Source organism: Engystomops pustulosus, chromosome 1 (genome assembly GCF_040894005.1).
Source record: "Engystomops pustulosus chromosome 1, aEngPut4.maternal, whole genome shotgun sequence".
Classification (NCBI taxonomy): Eukaryota; Metazoa; Chordata; class Amphibia; order Anura; family Leptodactylidae; genus Engystomops; species Engystomops pustulosus.
The window spans coordinates 232,894,773-232,918,248 of record NC_092411.1 but is presented as its reverse complement, the minus strand read 5'-3'; the positions used below and the strand labels follow the sequence as shown (position 1 = coordinate 232,918,248).

Here is a 23,476-nt window from a genome sequence, read left to right as displayed (position 1 = left end):
AACAAAACCCATACAACTGCATCTTCAACCTCATAGGGGACATTATTTCTGAGATCATACTGTCCTCCACTATAATAAATCCCATTAAGATTGGCTGCCTGGCAGTTGTTATACCACCCCCCCCCCTGTATGTATGGACATGTCTGCACAATTCTCCACCCACTTGTCACTGTCCCTATCATGTGTGCTAAGCTTCATGTTGGCATGAGATGTAAATTCGCTGTCATCTTTAGAGCTTTGCACCAGGGTATCTGCCGCAGAACCCTCATAACTATGGACTGTAAGAGCATATCCCTCTGATTTCATTTCACTGAATTAAATCTAGAAAGTGAATATGACATTTCCAATAATAGGTCTATTAGTTTCTTGTATTACTGCAGATTTTTTGTTTTCTCCCCTGTAGGCATCCTAGTAGATCTTGTTGCAGTTTAATGCTGGATTATGTGTTTTCCCAGCTTAATATTGAAACCTAGCACTGCCACTAAATCCCACAGTGCAATCTTTAGTGTTTTTCACTCCTGTTTGTACATTGTGGGATAAAAAATCAGGAATGTCTTCATCATGCTGGATCGGGCCAAGGTCTTCAAATACTAGCACTCTTTAACTGTTTGCTTGACTCATATCCATCCTTCGTGCTGCTACTGCTGTATACTATCTTAGTAGAAGTGGATGAGGTTTTCACTGGTGTAAAACTAGGAGAGCCAAGGTCTATATGGCTGAAGTCATCAAAATCAACATCTGCATTATCAGATCCTTGGGTTTTGGAGCCACCACTAACACTGCTGCTGCCACCACTCACAGTCTTCCCACTAATGAATTCTTCCCAGCTTGGAATGTTGAAACCTCCAGAGCTACCACCCCCTGTCACCCGGATGGTATATGTGCCATCAGCACTTAGTTCTCCCTTTCCTTCTTCCTTGAGCTTTTCTAATTTTTCACACTCTTCTCCACCACTGATCACTTCACTAATTTCTTCCCTAGTTCCAGTAGGTCCCTTGACTATTTTCTTTTCAATAGTTTTAGTGCATGAAATAACTCGGGATTCTGAAGTCACTGTTCCCCCGGTTTTGCTAGGTTGAGCAGTTTTATCATTGTAATTAACAACAAATTCAGTAGTTTGGGAAGGCTGTTTCACACCACCCCCAACAGGTGAAGTAGACACTGGCTGTCCAGTTACCTCTTTAGATCTCCCTTCTAGAACAAATGAATATTGGTTAATGTCAGAGAAAAGTGGAAACTTTTCTTTTTCCTGAGCCAGTGCCTTGTATTTGGAATCAACAGTAGAGTCTTTCATGGGTCTCATCTTGAGGATAGGAACAGGATCCACATTGGGTCTTAAATCGGTGGATTCTGCTTGCAAGAGTTGTTTCTGTATATTTTCATAGCTTTCACCATCAACATGGAAGTCAACTCCCTTTGCACATGATCCTTTGCAAGCACGAAGTTTAATATCGATATCAACCTAAAAATAGGAGCATAACATTAGGGGATCATGTTAGCTTCAATGTATTTACGAGGTAAATTCTGTTCTTAGTTCTCAAAACACAAAAAATTATTAGTGTCTTACCTCAAGGCGTTTTATTTCCACCACTTGGTCTCTGAGGCTCCCCTGCAACAACTTGATTCTTTCTATCTGTCTGGACACCTTTACTTTCAAAACATCAATTTTTTGCCTCAGGCTCTCAGACACCTGGTTATATGAGCCATCAGTTTCTAAAGATGAGAAACATTTTCAGTAGTACATCCAATATGTGTGTTGTCCTTAAAGGAAATCTACCATCACTGATCTACCTAATAAGGTAAATTCAATTGCCGGTTCTTTTAGTCTGTCCCAGCCATATGGTGTTTTTGATCAAACTTTTAGTTCAGTAGAAGCTAGTAAAAATGTTATCTTGGATATATGTAAATTTTTTCTAGAGGCTACTGAGGAGTAGCCACGCTATGGAGCACGAGCTACGGCTACTCCACGCCTCGGTAGCCTCAGCTCCCTGTATCTGTGTGCACTATCTGTGTGCACTCGTCTGCGAATCCAGAGTTCTGTGCATGCGCAGAAGCTGTGGCTTCATAGACGAGTCAGAAGAGCTGCTGTGATGCAACCTCGCAACCGGAACCATAGCTACTGCCCAAGCGCAGAACGATAGCTCGCTGCAGCTGCATGCTGAAGAGATGCTAGATGGAGGGATGGAAAGAGGCTACTGGTGCTTGGAGTACCCATATCTCCCACTCCATGACATGGCTACTCCACAACATGGCCACATCCCAGTAGCCTCTAGACAAAATGTGCATATATCATAGATAACATTTTTACAACCTTCTGCCGAGCTTCAGATCAAAGCCTTCTTCAGGCTATTAACACAAAAAAACCCCCTGAAATTAAACATACCAGGGCTGACATATCGTGTCTTGAACAAGTGCACAGCACCATTTCTGACATGGGCAATTAAAATTGCAACTGTATGTCCCTTTTGCACCACAAGTGCCACATATGGGCAAGGACAAGGACGGTCCAGTGCTATAGCAGAAATCTATGCCAGCATAAAATGTCAGTCTTTTTTTTTTAATAAATTTTTATTGAATAATGTCAGTCTTGATATATCAGCCTCACCATGTTCCAGAAATACAAGGTTGCAAATGATTAAACCACAGAAAATTAAAATGCACAATTTCTCACATTCAGACTGTTAAGTGTCTTTGGTTCACATCTGTGCTGCTTTTTGAGAGAGATCTCATTTTGTATAATTAATGCAATAGCTCATCTTATTGGCTTGTGACTTGATCAATTTATTCTGTATTTTTCAATCCCTGCATCTGTCAAGCATATGGTCATCAGGAGTTTAAATGTGAATTCATACCTACTAGCAAAGGGCACAGTAACCCTTTATTTTCTCTGGAGGTTTGTTTCTATGTGTTTTATAAAAATAAATGGTTACCACCCCCTTGGCTAGTCTGAGCTAATTCACATGTAAATTACAGCGGGCCATATCTTTTGAAGCGGTATTACTGTACTAGCAAGTGACTATGATAGATGGACAGAACTTATACTTACGTTGGGCTGCAACAAGTTTATCCCTGATTATTTTGTATACATCTTTGGTTCTGATGTCAATCAAGTCATGACTGTTTTGACCATCCTTCAATTTCTTCTTAATTGCATCAATTCGATTGCTAAATTCTTTGTCTGTACTATCAGATAAACCTGCAATTCTGCATCCTGAAGGACATTTGGGACCCTGCAGGGATAAAACACAACATTAATAAACAAATTAACTGTAAGTAGAAAGACATAAGATTCCAAGAGACTGATTACAAGATGGATCATAAGAATTCCTTCATGTCTGTCATTGCTTCTACAAAAGATCACAGTCAATGAACTTGACTCCATTCTATTCCTAAAATGAGCATAGAGTTGTCATATGAGTGCAGGTGTATTCATGTGTTGTGGTTGAGGTCCAGTTTAAGAGCATCTTTCATCCCTTGACCAAATCCTGTATTAAAGGGGTTTTCCAAATGTAAAACCACATGGTGCCAGGGCTGGGTACTTCCAGTTTTAAAGGAAATCTACCATCTATGTTAAACCATGGATTCATGGATCCTGACACTGTAACTGTGGTAATCTTCATTTATTTCTAATCCATGTTCTATAGAACATAAAACCGCAATTCCGTGAGATTCTCATCCGTTAAACACCTTAAAGATTATTATTGTAAGTGCTATAGAGCTCAAGTTAGGGGCACCTAAAGTGATGCATTCCATCCAGCCTCTAAAAGTGACTTCTCCCAGGCAAAAATTCATCACTCATCTCTTCTCATTTGTAAATGACTTTGATGATGATTTTTGCTGGTAAATGAAGGAATGCTAAAATAGATCACAGTGAAAATATGTCACATTGTGGGTTTGAAGAGCTGAGAATGCTGTAACCCAAAGAAAATATTTCGAACTTGTAATCCATAATTAATGACTGAACGTTACTTTTGGCATTATAGATGGCCTGAGCAGTAATATACTGATAGTAGTGTAAGTAGAACAGGTCATACCCAGTCATCATCGGAACAGACTTGCCAGTTGGTTTCTTGTTTGCATGTAGAATCAGATTTCTGCTCCACAATTCTGGGACCACGACCAGTTGCTCCAGCCTCCTCAAAGGTCTCTGACTAAAAAAGAAAACCTACATGGTTATGCTGTCATAGTGTGCTTGTAAGAAATAAAAAGATTGTGTTCATATCCAGCCAGGAACACTATAATAGGAACTGCATAGACCTATTTTGACAATCTTTCTCAGGTAACACTTCCTTTTTCAAGTAACATACAGTATGTGCCACCATAATTTTTCCATTGTTCTACTCCTCTGACCAAGCGGAACAATGGAGATAATACAGATGTAGATAATAAATAAATAAATAAATATGTAATAATACAATATTATTAATTAGCTAGAAAATCATCCGCTTGCTGATCAAAGTGCAAGGGACGCAACATCATAGAGATATAAAATACAAGGAGTCCTTTAGTCCCTATGTTAACAGTTTGACACTGATGTTCTGCAGGGAAGCAGGGACTTTCTGCATCATATATCACTATGATGCAGAGGCTGACCATGGCAGTGTGAAACAACCATAAATATGAAAAACAATTAAAATAAAAATCTCATTAGCTCTCGTAAAAGTAAGTAAATACAGGTCTCATTAACTGCAGTTATGTTCTGGGAAATCTATTCCAAGGATCTGAATGTGCATTCTTCTGTAGCAGGTGCATAGATTTATGTGAACCCCATTCAGATAAATTGAATTGTCACAATAGTCAAATAGAATGAAAAAAACAATAGTATGTACAGAAAATGCAGAAATTTACTTTTACGACAATAACAAAATTTGAGAGCTATAGATAACAAAATATGAAAATGACTGCTGTTATCTATATATATATATATATATATGCATAGACATTCTGCTCAACATGTCAACTTCATTGTCATTTCTAAAATTAATATATTATAAAAATAAATAACAAAACATTTTTGTATTGTTGCTATATATATAAAAAGACTACTGATTAAATTACCAAAATGTCCAGGATGACAGTTCACATGTTGTATATTATGTGTCTATCAATAGATATAAATATAAAATACATGTTGGAAATATTTAGGTAAATGAAAGATGCCATACCCATGTGGTGCTCACAAGGTAGAGCAACAAGGTTACAAGTGTTGCTCTCAGCTTCATTTTGGTGTGAAGACTATAGTGAAAAGTTTATAGCTCGGTGTCTCCTTTATAATCCCGTCCTCCGCTCTGTAATCATTATCTGGATTTTACTGTGTTTACCAATGTGCTTCTCCATGTCACTGTCCTGGTCTATTATTACTCAAGCTACTGAGTAAATCTGCTTTTGCTTTTCTGCTGACGTTTGCATGTTGTCTTTTACAAAGAAAAAATAAGAAAGATATACAATGTGGGAGGAAATGAATAAACATGTCAGAAGTAAATGTACTTCATGGCCACCTCCTAATCAATAATGAACCCTCTGTGACACATTATATTGCTCAATGTTTCTGATCCAAATTACGATAAGGAAAAGACAGACAGTGGTGGCCAAAAGCATTGACACCCATAAAATTCTGTAAGATGATACTCAGTTTTTTCCAAAAAATGATTGCAATCAGAAATTACACACCAAACATAAAAAAGAGGGTGGACAAAAGTATTGGCACTGTTTGAAAAATCATTTGATGCTTCTCTAATTTGTGCAATTAACAGCCCCTGTAACTTACCTGTGGCACCTAACAGGTGGTGGCAATAACTAAATCACACTTGCAGCCAGTTGAAATTGATTAAAGTTGACTCAACCTCTGCCCTGAGTCCTTGTGTGCACCACATTGAGCATGGAGAAAAGAAAGAAGACCACAGAACTGTCTGAGGACTTGAGAATCAAAATTGTGAGGAAGCATGAGCAATCTCAAGGCTACAAGTCCCTCTCCAAAGACCTGAATGTTCCTGGGTCTACCGTGCCTAGTGCCATCAAGAAGTGTTAAGCCCTTAGCACTGTGGCGAACCTGCCTAGATGTGGACGGAAAAGAAAAATTGATGAGAGATTTCAATGCAAGATTGTGCGGATGGTGGATAAAGAACCTCGACTAACATCCAAACAAGGTCAAGCTTCCCTGCAGTCCGAGGGTACAACGGGACTGTAAGGTAGGATACCCAAGAAAAACCCACTTCTTACACAGAAACACAAAAAAGCCAGGTTGGAGTTTGCCAAAACTTACCTGAGAAAGCCTAAAACATTTTGGGAGAATGTTTTCTGGTCAGATGAGACAAAAGTAGAGCTTTTTGGGAAAAGGCATCAACAACTTCTTCAAAGAAAAGAACACGGTCCCTACAGTTAAACATGGGGGGGGGGTCCCTGATGTTTTGGGGTTTCTTTGCTGCCTCGAGCACTGGACTGCTTTACCTTGTGCATGGTATTATGAAGTCTGAAGATTACCAACAAAGGTTGCAGCATAATGTGGGGCCCAGTGTGAGAAAGCTGGGTCTCCCTCAGAGGTCATGGGTCTTCCAGCAGGACAATGACCCAAAACACACTTCAAAAAGCACTAGAAAATGGTCTAAAAGAAAGCACCGGAGACTGGTAAAGTGGCAGCAATGAGTCCAGACATGAATCCCATAGAACACCTGTGAAGAGATCTCACAATGGGAGTTTGGAGAAGGCACCTTCAAATCTCAGGGACCTGGAGCAGTTTGCCAAAGAAGAATGGTCTAAAATTCCAGCAGAGCATTGTAAGAAACTGATTGATGGTTTCCAGAAGCAGTTGTTTGCAGTTATTTTGTCTAAAGGTTGTGCTACCAAGCAGGGCCGGATTAAAGGAGGGGCTCCTGGGGCTCTAGCCCCGGGGCCCCTACCACTTTCGCTTTTTAAGGGCCCCCACCAGTTTCTGACAGTAAGCGACTCAGCTGAGTCAGTGACTGTCTTTGTGTGCGATGCGCAGCAGCTGGTGGCTGCCTGCATCGCACATAGGGGTCTAAGATGTCAGCTGTGTCAGTGAGACACAGCTGCCATCCCTGAGGGAGTTCACCGATGCATCCGATCACTATATGCTGCCGCCAAAATATTGAATCTGCGATCTCCCCCAGCAATGGCAGCTGTGTCTTCAATGGCCGGCTGCTGCCTGAAGAGCGAGGAAGAGCCTACAGCATTGTGGGATCACTGGAAGGGAAGGTGAGGTAAGTATGAAGTTTATTATTTTGTGGCCATTTTCTACAGGGGACTGGCAGCTGTATATTACAGGGGGCTGGTGGCTGTATATTACAGGGGGCTGGTGGCTGTATAATACAGGGGCTGGCAGGCTTCAAACTACAGGGAGCTGGCGGGCTTCATACTCCAGGGGGCTGGCAGGCTACATACTCCAGGGGGCTGGCAGGCTACATACTCCGGGGGGCTGGCAGGCTACATACTCTGGGGGACTGGCAGGCAACATACTCCAAGGGACTGGCAGGTTACATACTCCAGGGGGCTGGCAGGCTACATACTTCAGGGGGCTGGCAAGCTACATACTACAGGGGGCTGGCAGGCTATATACTACAGGGGGCTGGCAGGCTATATACTTCCAAAAACATTGTTGGAAGGGCCCCCACCAGTTTGCGCCCAGGGGCCCCCACCACCCTTAATCCGACCCTGATAGTTATTATAGGGGAACTATATATAGTTGTTATAGGGGGGTGTATATAGTTATTATAGGGGTGTATATAGTTATTATAGGGGTCTGTGTATAGTTATTATAGAGTGACTGTATATAGTTATTATAGGTGGGTGTATATAGTTATTATAGGGGGTGTATATAGTTATTATAGGGGTGTATATAGTTATCATAGGGGGTGTATATAGTTATTATAGGGGTGTATATAGTTATCATAGGGGGTGTATATAGTTATTATAGGTGGGTGTATATTGTAATAGGGGAACTGTATATAGTTATTATAGGGGGGTGTATATAGTTATTATAGGGGGTGTATATAGTTATTATAGGGGTGTATATAGTTATCATAGGGGGTGTATATAGTTATTATAGGGGCACTGTATATAGTTGTTATAGGGGGGTGTATATAGTTATTATAGGGGTCTGTATATAGTTATTATAGAGGGACTGTATATAGTTATTATAGGGGGACTGTATATTGTAATAGGGGACCTGTATATGGTTATTATAGGGGTGTATATAGTTATTATAGGGTTATGTATATTGTTATTATAGGGGTATATATAGTTATTATAGGGGCACTGTATATAGTTGTTATAGGGGGTGTATATAGTTATTATAGGGGCACTGTATATAAGTGTTATAAGGAGGTGTATATAGTTATTATAGGGGGAATGTATATAGTGATTACTGGGAGCTGTATATAGTGATTACTGGGAGCTGTATATAGTGATTGCTGGGGGAGCTGTATACAGTGATTGCTGGGAAAGCTGTATACAGTGATTGCAGGGGGAGCTGCATATAGTGGTTGCTGGGGGAACTGTATACAGTGTTTGCAGGGGGAGCTGTATACAGTGATTGCTGGGGGGCTGTATACAGTGATTGCTGGGGTAGCTGTATACAGTGGTTGCTGTGGGAGCTGTATATAGTGATTGCTGGGGGAGCAGTATATAGTGAATGCTGGGAGAGCTGTATATAGTGATTGCTGGGGGAGCTGTATATAGTGATTACTGGGGGCTGTATACAGTGATTGCTGGGGGAGCTGTATACAGTGATTGCTGGGGAAGCTGTATATAGTGATTGCTGGGGGAGCTCTATATAGTGATTGCTGGGGGAGCTGTATACAGTGATTGCTGGGGGAGCTGTATACAGTGATTGCTGGGGGAGCTGTATACAGTGATTGCTGGGGGAGCTGTATACAGTGATTGCTGGTGGAGCTGTATATAGCGATTGCTGGGGGAGCTGTATACAGTGATTGCTGGGGAAGCTGTATATAGTGATTGCTGGGGGAGCTCTATATAGTGATTGCTGGGGGAGCTGTATACAGTGATTGCTGGGGGAGCTGTATACAGTGATTGCTGGGGGAGCTGTATACAGTGATTGCTGGGGGAGCTGTATACAGTGATTGCTGGTGGAGCTGTATATAGCGATTGCTGAGGGAGCTGTATACAGTGGTTGCTGGGGGAGCTGTATATACTGATTACTGGGGAGGCTGTATATACTGATTACTGGGGAGGCGGTATATAGTGATTGCTGTTCTCTGTCTGGACTACATTCAATGGGGGCCTCCAGCATGTTTTGCGCCCAGGGGCCCCCACCAACCTTAATCCGGCCCTGCTACCAAGTATTAGGCTGAGGGTGCCAATACTTTTGTCCAGCCCATTTTCGGAGTTTTGTGTAAAATTATCAATAATTGGCCATGTACAGGGTAACGTGGGTGTAATAAAATAAGTTTGTTATCTAATAAAGATTATACAACAGAAATGAGGTACCACTGATTTACAAATCTGAAGAAAACCCTAAAGCATGCGCATGTTTTGTGTGTTACAGCCGGGTCCTGCCAGAAGAGGATCGTGCAGGACCGTGGCGTGTTAGGGGTTAACACCCGCGATCGGAGATTTCGGCTTTAATATATAGCCAACACCAGCAGCTTCTGGCACCAGAAGCTTGACGTAATAGTATTGCATTTTGGGGGAACACACCTCCCGCGATGCAGTACTATTACTTCAAATGTCGGTAAGGGGTTAATACTTTCTACTAGTCTACACAGATACAGTACTAATAAACAGAATGTGTAACCCATGATGTAAAATGAAGTAAGTGTCATGGGTGTCGCTGCGATCTCACGTCTCTGATTGCAGGCACACCCGTGCCCCTCTCTGTGGCAGCACCCATCCCAGCCCTCACTTACCTCTCCACGCTCCTGCTTCCTCCTTGTCCGGTCAGCGTGCGGCCCCGCTCCCCGGAAAATCCAGAAGTGGCCAGCACCAATCAGCGGTGCGCTGGCCTTGAAATCTTCGAGAGCAGTATGCACGCCGGCGTGTGCTAGGGTCATGGTCTGCTTTGGTCCAGGGGGTTCACTGACCCCGAGCCCTGACAGTAAGAAGTGCACAGTTCACAAAACTGTCCCTAGAAGAAATTGTTTCTTTCTACCATAGGGGAAGTTGGGGAGGGGGCAAACTGCTATGGGCACAAAAAATAAAACTGCAGGAGGGAGAAGGGAAATAGCATGGGCCTGCACTTTTCTGACAAGTACATTTTTAAGGGCAGAGGTGTTGGCTTCTGTTAGGCTGAGTTGTCTGCTGGACCACTTCCCCATTCATGTCTGGGGAGCTGATCACATAATCTCATAATGTCACCGTCATGTGATCAATCTTATGAAAGAAGCATCCCCTGTCCTGAAGAAAGTTTGAGAACTGGAAGCCAGAAAAATGTTGGGAGTTGTAGTGACTGATAATGCTGCGTAGTCTGCACTATTATTTGGCTTTAAAAGGATATTGAAGGAAATAATTACGTTTATTTAATTCGTCAGACAATTAGCAATATAGAACCTGACAAACTCTATACTGTGACTATTAGCGTCCCTGCTTCTGCAGCTGAGGTTATGATAGAAAATGTCCTGTAGGCATAGCGTAGTCCTGCGGACTTCAATTTAAATGCTGGCGGCGCAGGACTGCCACCATTTTCCTGAAGATCATAATTTGGTGTCACAGGGAGCGACACAAAAATAGTGCATGCGCTGAAAGCATTTAAATTAGGGCATGCCAGCACCAATCACAGGTGTTAACAGCGAGAGGTTTGTTGAGCCAAACACTGAACCAGGACCTCTAACTTAAAGGGGTATTCTCGTGAAGACAAGATTCTTAAATATACTCAGGATAATAAAATAATGTATTCTCTAATTCAATGATATTACCAAAAAAAACTGAATTTCACAGATATAATTCAAATCTGTCTCTATCAGTCCTGGTGTTTACAATTTTGGTTGCTCCAGGATCCGACCACAAATCTTCTGACTATGGTCAAGCAGGGCAGATACTTCTCATGAATAGCTTCTGCTCTATGCACCCTGCAATGTGCTCTGCCTCCTGCTCCTCCCTCCCTGCATTACAAGACAAAATCGGACATAGGCAAATCCTGCCAGTGAGCAGCAGTGTGAGAAGACTTACTCTACAAACTACAGATATGATAAGGGGGCATATTTATCAGGACCTTTGTGCCATGCGAGCTTATTGCTAGCACTTGCAACTATTTTGCCCTCTCCGCCACTTCCACGCCAGAGGGGCGTGAGGGGGACTCGCTGCCGCCGGTGACGCCGGCTGTGTTTATTTCTACGCCAGGCCCTGCCTGGATGTATCCCGCAGTGGGGGGCACAAGCGGCAGGGTATGCTAAATGTTCCCCAAGATCTTTATAGCGGGGAAGGAGGTACAGCAGAGCTGACTCTGTGTATGTTATATCTGAGATATAGCAGAACTGGAGTGTCATTGTGTTTTATCATCTCTCATCTCTGATCCATCTCATCTCTCTTTTTCTATGTGTCAGATTTTAGTGAATGTTCAGAAGCGAAATAAAAGTCTATACCCGCTGTACCCTGATCTAACAAATTGTCAGCAAACAGCATCTCATAGCACAGAAGAATCATGAAGTGTCTGCTTAGAGAGTCCCCGTCCACACTCTGGAATCTTACACTGACCATCACTGAGTTATAGGAGCTAAAACAGCAATAAAACTGAGTAAAATTGTAAAGTAAGGGGTTAAAAAACATAACAGATATGCAAACAATTAACTTTTAATCACCATACAAAAAGGAAAACCGCGCAGGAGAGAAAATGAAAGTCTACAATTTTCACAGTCCAAAATAGAGAATAAATTGCCCTCTGTGTCTACGTTGCTCACAGGTTTCTTTCTGGCAGAGAATACCACACAGAGCAAAAAAGAGAAACAGTGCCTGTAGGTATCCGATTCAAATATTTAGGAGTAAAGATATGCTTGTAAATTCCACAATGTCCACGCAAATGGTGTGGCCAGATATCGGTCCCCATTACATTCTGAATGAGGCCTTAGTGTGATTCCATTTTTATGTCTTTTTATGAATAAGTCGGCAATATGATTTTTTTTTTCTATGCAAAAGATGTTATTGTATTTGCTGTGGCTAAAATAATTTCCCTTTCAGGATTATTAAAGTTTTTATCTATATATAGGTATGGAGTCTTGGATAGGGTTGTAATATTACCACTGTACAGTGCATTGGTATGGCCATACTTGGAATATTTTGGATCAGTACTGGGCACCAGTTCATAAAATGATGCCCTGGTTTTGGTGAGGGTACAACAAAGAGCCACTAAAATGCTGTTGGAGGATCTCAGTTAAGATAAAAGATTAAAATAATTAGATTTATTTAGTATTGAGAAAAAAACGACTCATGAATGACACAATCAAAAGACAAGAGGCACTGGGGCAGATTTACTTACCCGGTCCTTTCGCGATCCTGCAGTGCGTTGTCCGACCAGGCGCGATTCACTAAGATCGTGCGTTCGAGTTCCTGCATATGTCGCTTCTGCGCCGAGGTCCGCCGGAGTTCACCTGCTTCTTCCTGGTGCATGTGAGTGCTGATCTTGCGACACATTTCCTTTTTTAAATTCCGCGGTTTGTCCGGATCCGTCGGGTTGTCCGACGGCCACGCCACCCATTTCTGTCGCATGCAAGCCGGAGCCGATGTGCCATAATCCGATCGTGTGCGCGAAAAAACCTGGGGGAATTCAGGGCAAAAGAGAAATATTCAGGAAAGTGCGGCGTTCGGACCCTTAGTAAATGAGGCCCACTGTCTCTGTCTGGAGTAAAGAAAGTTTAATCTCCAAGGCGACAAGGCTTCTTTACTATAAGAATTGTGAATCTGTGGAATAGCCTGCCTCATGCGCAGGTCACAGTAGGGACAACAGAGAGCTTCAAGAAGGGTCTAGATGCCTTTTTACAGACATATAATATTGTTGGTTATATTATAATATAGAATTGTGTACTCCCCTTCCCCTCAGCCCTGTTACTTGTCTTGCTTGTTTGAACTTGATGGACAAATGTCTTTTATCAACCGTACTTACTATGTGACCTCTGCACTAAAGTTAATCTTTATAAGTGTGACCTTAACAAAAGAATTTTTGTTGTCAACATGATCATCCATAGAATTACTGTGAATTATTTTTGGTAAGAAGCCACATGGATGAAATATATTCTCTTCTGATGCAGGAAAACCACTACATTAAAAACCGATTGTTACTGAAGATACAGGATACAGAAAGATACAGAAGTTACAGGAAGTACAGGAACAGTACATTACTGGATAGTAGTAAATTGGGTCATGGCAATCAATCAAAAACTAGCTTTCATTTTCCCACAGCAGCTTATAAAAAGAAAGCTAAGCTCTGAATGATTGCAATGAGCAACTAGAACTATTTTGCTCTCTGATTGTTTTGATAAATGAGACCCAGGTCAAAGATGACTATCATTATACTGTACCAGTTTTCTGAACAATGTTCAGTCCAAAAGTATGGCCAATAATATAGTCTGTATTTCACAGAATGCCCATTTTTTCTGAAAGTAGGGGTAGTAATTTCTGATGCAAATAAATCTTTGGAGTTCCTTAGCCCTTCTGTGATGCCCACCACAATTGTAAATGGGAAATAAAAAAAAGCGTATAGCATATTTATTCTTTTTATTTACAAAATGAAGTCATTATTATGTGATATTTTAAAAGTCAATACAGGCGGTCCCCTACTTAAGAACACTCGACTTACATACGACCCCTAGTTACAAACGGACCACTGGATATTGGTAATTTATTGTACTTTAGCCCCAGGCTACAATAATCAGCTGTAACAGTTATCACAGGTGTCTGTAATGAAGCTTTAGTGTTAATCCTGATTCGTATGACAACCCAACATTTTTAAAATCCAATTATCATAGAGACCAAAAAAGTTCTGGCTGTGGCTACAATGATAAAATATACAGTTCCAACTTGCATACAAATTCAACTTAAGAACAAACCTACAGTCTTGTATGTAACCCGGGGACTGCCTGTATATTATTCAATATATTCTCTTGGGTGAAATGGACATATAGGCAGTCACCTACTTAAGGACACCCGACTTACAGATGACTCCTAGTTAAAGACGAACCCCTCTGCCCCCTTTGACCTCTGGTGAAACTCTCTGGATGTTACTATAGTCTCAGACTGCAATGATCAGCTGTAAGGTATCTGTAATGAAGCTTTGTTGATAATCCTTGGTCCCATTAAAGCAAAAAATTCTGAAACTCCAATTGTCACTTGGTCAAAAAATTGGCAAAAAAATTGTCTGGATCTACAATTATAAAATATACAGTTTCGACTTACATACAAATTTAACTTAAGAACAAACCTATGGACCCTATCCCCAACCCAGGGACTGCCTGTATATTGCAAATGTTTTTCTTGTCATGGAAAATGTTTTTTTTTTCTTTTTATTGCATTACGTAGTTATTTTACTTATAAATAGGTGCCATAAAAGGTGTCCAGAGACCTAGAGAAAGCAACTTAATTTTTATTTTAAAAAAAAAACTGTTACAGGTGAAAATAGTCCCTGGCTGGTTGATTTGGGTCAGCACATGATCACCAGATCGTATTTTACTGCATAGTATTATATAAAACATATGATTGTGGCATAGAAGGCAGATGCTTTTGCTGTTTTTGTGGTGTGATGTGTCCAAGCGCAACCAGAAATTTGTCCCCAAATGACACAGTTGTAAAATGTCTATGTAACCCACCTAGTAAAGGACCCGTGGGGGTAGCTTACTCTCAAATTTATTTTATATGGACTGATTTGGCAAGCTCTGTGCAGCGCTGCGTAATCTGTGTGCGCTATATAAATAAATGATTATTATCATAGAGTATATTCAGTTTTTGGAAGTGTTTTTTTCTAGTTCAGCTATAGCCACACCAAGCTCAGTCATCTCTCTGAGGCCAGTTGTACATGGCAGTATTGTGGTCAGATTGTTACATGAGTATTTGTGAACCAAAACCAGGTGTGGATCATACAATGACAAACTATATTGAAAAAAATTGTACATTTTCACTGTTTTAGACCCACTCCTGCTTTGGGCTTCTGACTTCTTTTATAAAGTACTTGCCAAAATAATGAGGTGTGAATATGGCATGAGAAGAAAGTAATGGGTGAAGTTCATTTTGTATGCAATATTCACTACACAACATTCACACTGACCTACTAACACTAAAAAGTGTATTTCATTTAGCAGTATCCCTCGGGGAATATATCCAGACTGGTGTTTTTCATACCCAGAATTTGCCCATTACCGTATTTTTTGGACTATAAGATGCACTTTTTAGCAAGAAATAATCTTGCTATAAAGTGCCTGCATCTTATAGACCGGAGGTCAGGAGGATCCAGCACTGCCAGACCTTCCTGACCTCTGTAATGGAGATCGAATGATGCCCTGAAATAGAGCTGCACCTGATCTCCCTGAGAGGAGAGCCTCCGCACTGCTCTCTCCTCTCCCCGATCACTGATCACATGCTTCTTAGATCACCACATACTGCTGAGAATGGGGACAAGCTGCGCTAGGATAGGGAAAGAAGAAGAGAGGAAGGGGTTCTCTGTGTGTATAGCAGTGCAGTGTGTGACTACCCCTGTATAGTAGAGCTGTGTGTGTCCTCCTGTGAATAGCAGAACTGTGTGTGTCTTCCTGTGTATAGCAGTGCTGTGTGTGTCTTCCTGTGTATAGCAGAGCTGTGTGTGTCTCCATGTGTATAACAGAGCTGTGTGTGTCTCCATGTGTATAGTAGAGCTGTGTGTGTCTTCATGTGTACAGCAGAGCTATGTGTGTAAATGTATGGATGAAGCAGAGCTGTGTGTGTAAATGTATGCATGTAGCGGTGCTGTGTGTGTAAATGTATGGATGTACACAGAGCTGTGTGTAAATGTATGGGTGAAGCAGAGCTGTGTGCGCAAATGTATGGGTGAAGCAGAGCTGTGTGCGCAAATGTATGGGTTCAGCAGACCTGTGTGTGCTGTGCGTTAGTGCTATCAACAGGGATATTTGCATTGTTGTAAAATATATTATTTCTTTTTTGGAAACTTAAATCTGGGGTGCATCCTATAGTAAGAAGCATCTTATAGTCCAAAAAATACAGTATATGACAGGGCAACGGCCCCATCATAAATCAGGCGAATGGACAGTTATCCCTGTAAAGTTCAGTAGTCCAGCAGAGTCCGGTGGCTCCTGCCTTTTCCTGAACCCTGACCACAGCGATTTTTTATTTATTTATTTTTTGGAATGTAGTCAGGAAAGGGGTAAACATTTCCATTTCTACAAACCTTTTTACACAATTGGAATAGAAAAAACATTAATAAATGCTCCTGATAGAATCTAAAGCGGAGCTGTCAAATGGAATGACCCTTTAACTAGTCAGATAAAATTAAAAATCAGATATTTGTGCTATCTGCTATATGCAAATGAAAATACTCAATAAAATATATATTTTCAAATAAAATATAAAGACTTTATTTTTTTTAATGATAAATGTAATTTAATGTGACTTCTTTCTAAATGACATAGTGCAATATCCAGACTGAAAGATCTGGTGTATTCCATATTCAACAAATCTGGAGCTTTTATTAAAATCTGTCATTTATATGTCCCCTCCCTACAATGAAAGAAAACAAAAGATTAAAATATTGCAACTCACCTACACATTGCAGCAAATAGAAGCCACAGCAGCCAAAAGATTATATTCTTGGAGCACAGGCAAAGCGTTGCAAGCCAGAATTAACATGTTTTACAATTCTTGCACAAGTAGAGTTAATGGTATGTATCATTTAATAGTTATTATAACAGCCATTGACATAAATGGTGTTTTGTAGGGTGTGAAGAAAGTAAAAATGTATTATACATGTCGTAATGGGGTTGGATTTCTGTATGACCATTAAGAAAATTTCTGTCTACAGACATAAAGATCACAGATTTGCTGTAAGAAGGGTTTAGGGGGACCAAAACTGTAACTCTTTGTGGGTCCTGACATGAATAGGGCTGAGCTGCAGTACCAAGCACAGCTGAATGTATGGATGAACAGCTCTTGGTGGATAAGCAATGTAAGGAGCAATACAGCTTGCTCAATGGTTCAGATATTAAAAATGACAAATCGTTAGGAATGTATTATCAATTCAATTAATGAAGATATAACTTAAGGAGTCAAAGCAACAACAACAAGAAGCGCTGCCAAGAAAAGCATTGGCCATAGCAGACATGATAGATTCCATATTTGAATACTTTATTTGAAAAAAGAACTACGTGAATACATGAAGCATGAGGTGTGATATTACATCAAATGTTCACTGTGGAATAGGTAAAAGATTCAGAATTCTAGAAATCTCCTCGTTTTTGAGATCCAACCTTTGTATCCTTTGAAAACTGCTGTTCATCATCTCCATATCGGCTCAAAGGAATAATCTTCATTGTTGTTTTCTTCATGGAGTACCAACGGCTGCGCCATGTGGCCCAAATAATTCCATTGTCATAACCATTAGGAGTATCAGCTTCAGAGTAGGTGCCGCCTAAAAGTAATCAGAAAGGTAACAATTAAAATCTTCTAGCATTGACTGGGGGCAACAGATAGTAAATACTGATACTGTGTGGGAGCCTTTATGTTTAAGGGAACAAAGTGGGAGCTGAGTTAGCTTGGCCACTACATAGAGAACGGAGCTGCATTCTCTGTGTTGAATCAACTGATCGGTAGGAGTCAAACACACCTGATATTGGTAAGAATACATTTTGAATGTATATGAATACATTTTGTTTTTCTAGGCTCTTACCTTGGTAATATTTGCCATTGAGGTGACCAGCATGGCATTTGTTCATCCACCAACCAGAGCCATCTTGCTCAGCGCAGTTGCCCTCATATCTATCGTTATCTTTGTCATAGGTACTGAACTGCATGCCATTGTGAGAAGTGAAGAACTTGTCACTGGGGTCATCTCCAAAATCAAAGCCATCAAACGCATCTCCGGCATCACCAGCAATGAAATATGCATAGGTCAGACGGTAATTGTCCTTTTCAGAACCCAACCTGAATGTGCTATAGTCAGCTGTGCTATATTGGAAAACAGAAGGAATATTTTAAGTTAAAAAGAAATAAATCTTTACAATGTCCAATTTCAATTACAATTAGGTCTTAAAGCTTTATCATCAACTATACATTTAAGAAAGTAAACATACAAAATGATCCTACAACAGTCTTAATCTTTTCAATACACAACTAAAACAGAGAATCCACACTTATTGTGAGATTGGAAGTCTATGACCTTGATCTTACTCGCTCTCTTGAAGGGAGCAGAAGTCATGGGCTTTTTTCTTATGTAAACGGGCGCACCGAAATTAGCTTAGACTGGTAGCTCAATCTTTTTTGGCAATCCCTTTGTTATTAACCAAGATCTCGGTCTGACTGAATTGTTGAAAAAACCATGTAAGATGAAGGGACATCTCCCAAGATAAAATAATATTTGCATAAAATATGCATTACCTCTTATGACCGCTCCAGTCCTCCAGCTCTATCCTCAGAACGTATGGGATAGTAGATTGGGTGCTCAGCAGGTGAATCTTTTCATTTCCGAGCCAATACTCTGTTGTATCAGTCGGTGACAAATATCCAAATCCTTCTTTGTATTGGATCCAGTTTCTGTTGAAGTCCACGCTGCCATCAAGCCTCTGGGTAAAAAAAACATATAAATGAACAATACTAGGCAGCGTTATATGCCAACTAATAGATGGTATAAGGTTAGACTAGAGAGTTTAAACATGCATCAGGTGTATTTTAAAGGGACACTGTCATCAGCTTTTACCCCATTAAATTATAAACACCCTCAGGTAGAATGTGAAATATAATCTCTAGAATTCCCTCTTTTGTGTCACATATTGCCCGTTTACCTAAAAAAATTCCCCCCAGTCATTTATTGCTTTAGATTTGTTACTTTATATAGAGAGATATGAATCTCATGATTCAGAATGCCTGTGACTTGTGGTTCTTTAGATTGAGGCAGCTAAAGGCGTAGATGGAAATGTGAGTGTCAGATCTGCTTGTATCTCCAGAATCATAAGACTGATGAGATCTGAAAAATGAGACTTGGGTACTATAGAACCAAAGATACGAACAGACGTCTGAAGTGACACTTCACCTACAGTCTTTAAAACTGAATCATCTCAGGCAAATATGACTCTTCTCAGTTCATTTTCTCAGCTGTAGCTGAGAAATGAGATGCACATGTCAGGCGCACTGGAGAGGAGAAGCGAGCGCTGGTCACTCCCTCCCCTCTCCATAGTGAATAGTGGTGCGCGGCCGTTCTTGTGGCCAAAGATAGAGCAGGCTCTACCTTTTTTGCGGCCACGTTGTGCTCAACGTACCAAGCCCAGACGCCATAGACGACTATGGGGGGAGCGTATATGTGGACGTAAATTTGCGGCTGTATATACGTCCCCCATATGTTCGTGTGCATGGACCCTAAAAAATTTGGTCTTGGATTTTTCATCTCTGTTGACATATATGTTTATTATACAATTCTAATTTCCATAAGTTTATTATTCCTCATAGAAGTTTGAACTTAATTGACAACTAGGTGTTACTAGATGTATCTATGCACACTGACCCTGTTCAATCTGTCCTTACACTGCCAGGACCTGAACCTTTGCCAAAGTGAATGCTTGACACACAGCTGTCAATTTATCTTCTGATCTTTTTAAGGAATAACACCTGCATTTCCGTCTATTCAATATCCCCCTAAATACACATTAAAAATCCCATTTGGAAGCTATATGCACTCACCCTTTGAAGGACGGTCCATGCCCTTCCAGATGGCTCAATTTCACAATAAATCAAAAATTGTTGCTTGGCTTTCAGAGGCTTAACATAATAAAGGCCGCTGGTCCGTGCTCCTTTGTTTGCAATTTCTTGACAATCTGGAAGACAGAACATTATCTTAATAACGCTTATTAACCCCATGTTAGGATTGTTAGGTAACAAACTGCGGGGTATCAGATGGATCCAGATTACGCAACCATGGAGTCTATGGTGGAGATCTTTTGGAAGAATCTGAGAGCAAAACCGTTCTAAATGCCCATGGCAACCACTCAGAGTTCAGCTTTAATTTTATAAACTGCAGTGCAAAAATTTAAGCTGAGCTCTGATTGGTTGTCACGGGCATTAAGAACGGTTTTCTTCTCAGGCAGTTCTGATAAATCTCCCCAATATTGAGTCCCCTTCAGCTTAAACCATACCTTTGCCTGTGAGCTCCTGTATTTGAACAGTATCTTTGCATGGTTGTTGGCATTGGCTTTCCAGAATTGATATCTTCTGTTTCAGAAGAGAAATTTTCTGTGTGTTTGAGTTAAGTATGTCTTGTAGATCTCTATGAAAAAAACAGAGATTTATCATAAGGTCACACAGATGTTTATGCATTAAATGTCTTTCATAATACAAAAAATTTTTTTTTGTAAAGATCATAATAAATTGCATAATGAATTGTAGGATAGAATTATTATTTTACATAATTTTTCTAGAGAGCTTGTAATCTAAGTATCTGGTTTGAGGCAAATTTACTGTGATATAATTAGTAACCTGGTACTTTCCTTTTAATTTAAATTGTAGCTAGATTAAAGAATACAGAAGGTAACTACCTTCTGTATTCTTTAATCTAGCTACAATTTAAATTAAAAGGAAAATGTTTCTTTACAACCTCAAATTTCTTGTTCCTTTTAGCCCTAAAAATGTCTCTCTATCTCGGACATTTAAGGAATACTAATAGGACATGCAATACATTTTGTCTGATCCCACTAATGGAACCAGCACCAGCAGCAGCATGTATATGGTGGGTGAACTCTTGGGGCTCGGCGAACTCTGATTCTCCAAGTGTGAAAACACCAGTTATATGACAAATTCTCATATAACTGCTTCTAGTTCTTAAAGGAAACCTACCACTTGTAGTGGCAGGTTTCTGATGGAAATACCGGGCACCAGCTCAGGGTGAGCTGGTGCCGGAGCTTATTTTCGTTAGTGTTTTAAACCGCGGTATCGCGGTTTAAAACACTTTTTAAACTTTATAGCCGGCGCAGGCAGGTACGCGCTCGGCGCTTACCGTGCGCGCGGCTACATAGGAAGTGAATGAGAGCCGCGCACCCTGAGCTGGTGCCCGGTATTTCCATCAGAAACCTGCCACTACAAGTGGTAGGTTTCCTTTAAATTTTCAAATAACACATAATTAAGAAAATAGTGAAGAAGGTGACAAATATATTGAAGGATGGAAGACTGTGCTACTCCGCCGTGTGCAAAAAAAAATTCTATTGGATGTTGACAAATCCATCCCATCCATTGTACAGCCTATTACAGTCTCGAAGTAGCTTCAGTGATCAATTCATTGAAAGGAAATGTGGAACTGATAGGTACAAAAAATCATTTATGCTGGGCACTCTCCGTAACTGTGGTCAACATGCAACATGTACTATGTGTGCTAATATGGGTAAGGGTATATAAGTGTAAATATCACACGTCTTTTTATAATTTTTATCTATGTGTTTTAATCTGATGCGACACATTATTTTCCCCTTTGTGGACAATAAATTGCTATTATTATCATTATGTTCTTTGTCCTACTATGTCTCTTTCAAAGTCTGAGGACTCTGCAGGTGTCATCCTTTATGTATACTTACTGTATGACCCGTTCATTTTCTATAACTGTCCTCTCATATCTTGTGATGTCATCCAGCATACTTCTGGATTTCTGTGTAATGTCTTTTCCTTTATAAGAAAAAAATATATTAAGGATATTAGAGAATAACGCCATAACAGTGTAAATGTCTAACTGTATGTGAGCGACTTTTCTTACCTTGTTGACCTGTTGGGGGTGATGTCCCTTTTTGTTGCATTTCGGTCACCATTATAGTAGTAGTGGATGTTTCATTTAAAATGCGATTTAGAAGTCCTTCAAAATACTGCAGATCTGTGTCTACCTCTGAGTAGTATCTGGTTAGAAAGTCTGAGACTCCACATGTGGTTGGACAGTACTCTCCCTATGAGACGGGAAGACGGGAAAAGTTAAACTAAACTCTTTAAGACGCTACAGATCTCTTACAGATATATTGTACGTAATCTACTTACAAATCGCTCATCTAAGATGCAGCAGTTATCTGTGTTTGGTACTAGGCTCTGCTAAAAGAAAGAATACATGTTATCTATTTAATGATAAGTGGTATACACTCATTAATGTGAGAATGAATGGTTAGTTAATCTGTTCATGAAATTTGAAGTGATATACTCACACAATAAGTGCTGGAGAAGAGGAGTACGGATTGGAGAAATAGCACTCCTTGGTGGTATAGACGTAACATTGTAGCAGGTCTCTGTTGTCCTGTACCTGCTTAGCTGGATAACTCCAAAAATGAAGTGGAGCTCACAGGTTACTTCTGTTTTATCTGCTCCCTCTGGCCGGTAGAAACTCTGCAAACAGGGACAATGAGTTGTCCAAAGGTCAAATAAAAGGGCAATAATGTAGAGCGTAGGAGGTGATGACCCTGAGGAGAAGAGAACATTGGTCACTGTGATGCGAGTGAACATCATACAGAGTGTTAACTCTTTTGTAGACATTTATCAAACACTTTTTTGTAAATGGGGAAGTTGAACTGTGGATTGCATAGTTGCTCAATGTGTTGGATTTCCAGTAATATTTTGTGATGTAAACTACCTGGATTCACAGGTTATACATACTATGAACATGGCGTGGTGATCAGTGTTTATTCATACACCAGTGGCAATACAAAGCGACGTTTCGGCTAACTCCATGTAGCCATTTTCAAGCTTGAAAACGGCTTCATGGAGTTAGCCGAAACGTCGCTTTGTATTGCCACTGGTGTATGAATAAACACTGATCACCACGGAGTGCTGCTCTCCCGCTGTCTTTTTTGGATCTTTCTTGAGCCTTGAGTCGGGCCCATAGAGCTTGCACCCACCTGGATCTTAATCCGACTGCTTTACTGTGCCGCCCTCACCCCTTTCTTTTTGTTACTATGAACATGGAATATAGTAATACACATCACTCAGGGACAAAAAACATATGTTTGGAGGATGGCCTACACTATACTACTTACAATTGTAGGGTGATTTGAGAGCTGGTAGAAGACTTTTTAACTAAGAAGGAATAATTCACAGAAAGAAACATGGATGCTTGTATGACATGAAAAGGTTTCTTGTGAAAATACATTTTCAATGCATAAATGTGGGTCACTGTACGAGTTTTACAAAATGTGCAGGGCTTTGCAGTAAGACGTCATTCACACGAGAACATGTGTAAATCATGGGTCACAAAAAACAGTCCCATGCTCTGTTGTTTGTAGCCCCAGCGTCACACACCTGGTGTCACAACCTACACCGACCAGGCACACTTGCAGTTTGCTATTTTTTTAATGAAATAAAGACAATT

The 23,476-nt window shown here is 40.4% G+C and overlaps 1 protein-coding gene and 1 pseudogene across 3 annotated transcripts in view; both read right to left on the bottom strand.

The window, feature by feature from the left end:
• The window catches only part of FGG (fibrinogen gamma chain), an 88,260-nt gene extending 65,782 nt beyond the window's left edge, over nucleotides 1-22,478 (bottom strand). The window contains exons 1-10 of one of the 3 annotated variants that reach the window (XM_072121031.1): nucleotides 22,320-22,478; nucleotides 22,159-22,209; nucleotides 21,887-22,070; nucleotides 21,711-21,798; nucleotides 20,283-20,413; nucleotides 19,831-19,964; nucleotides 18,535-18,719; nucleotides 17,828-18,105; nucleotides 17,409-17,569; nucleotides 16,571-16,662 (exon numbers count right to left, since the gene is read on the bottom strand). In XM_072121031.1, coding sequence (XP_071977132.1) covers nucleotides 16,648-16,662; nucleotides 17,409-17,569; nucleotides 17,828-18,105; nucleotides 18,535-18,719; nucleotides 19,831-19,964; nucleotides 20,283-20,413; nucleotides 21,711-21,798; nucleotides 21,887-22,070; nucleotides 22,159-22,209; nucleotides 22,320-22,388 — 1,296 coding nt within the window. In that variant the 5' untranslated portion in view covers nucleotides 22,389-22,478 and the 3' untranslated portion in view covers nucleotides 16,571-16,647. Of the gene's footprint in view, nucleotides 1-16,570; nucleotides 16,663-17,265; nucleotides 17,570-17,827; nucleotides 18,106-18,534; nucleotides 18,720-19,830; nucleotides 19,965-20,282; nucleotides 20,414-21,710; nucleotides 21,799-21,886; nucleotides 22,071-22,158; nucleotides 22,210-22,319 lie in introns of those variants that run through there. The other 2 variants (XM_072121014.1, XM_072121024.1) reach the window with 2 other exon arrangements.
• Nucleotides 426-5,324, bottom strand: LOC140075280 (fibrinogen alpha chain-like; annotated as a pseudogene).
• Nucleotides 22,479-23,476: the final 998 nt, after the last annotated feature.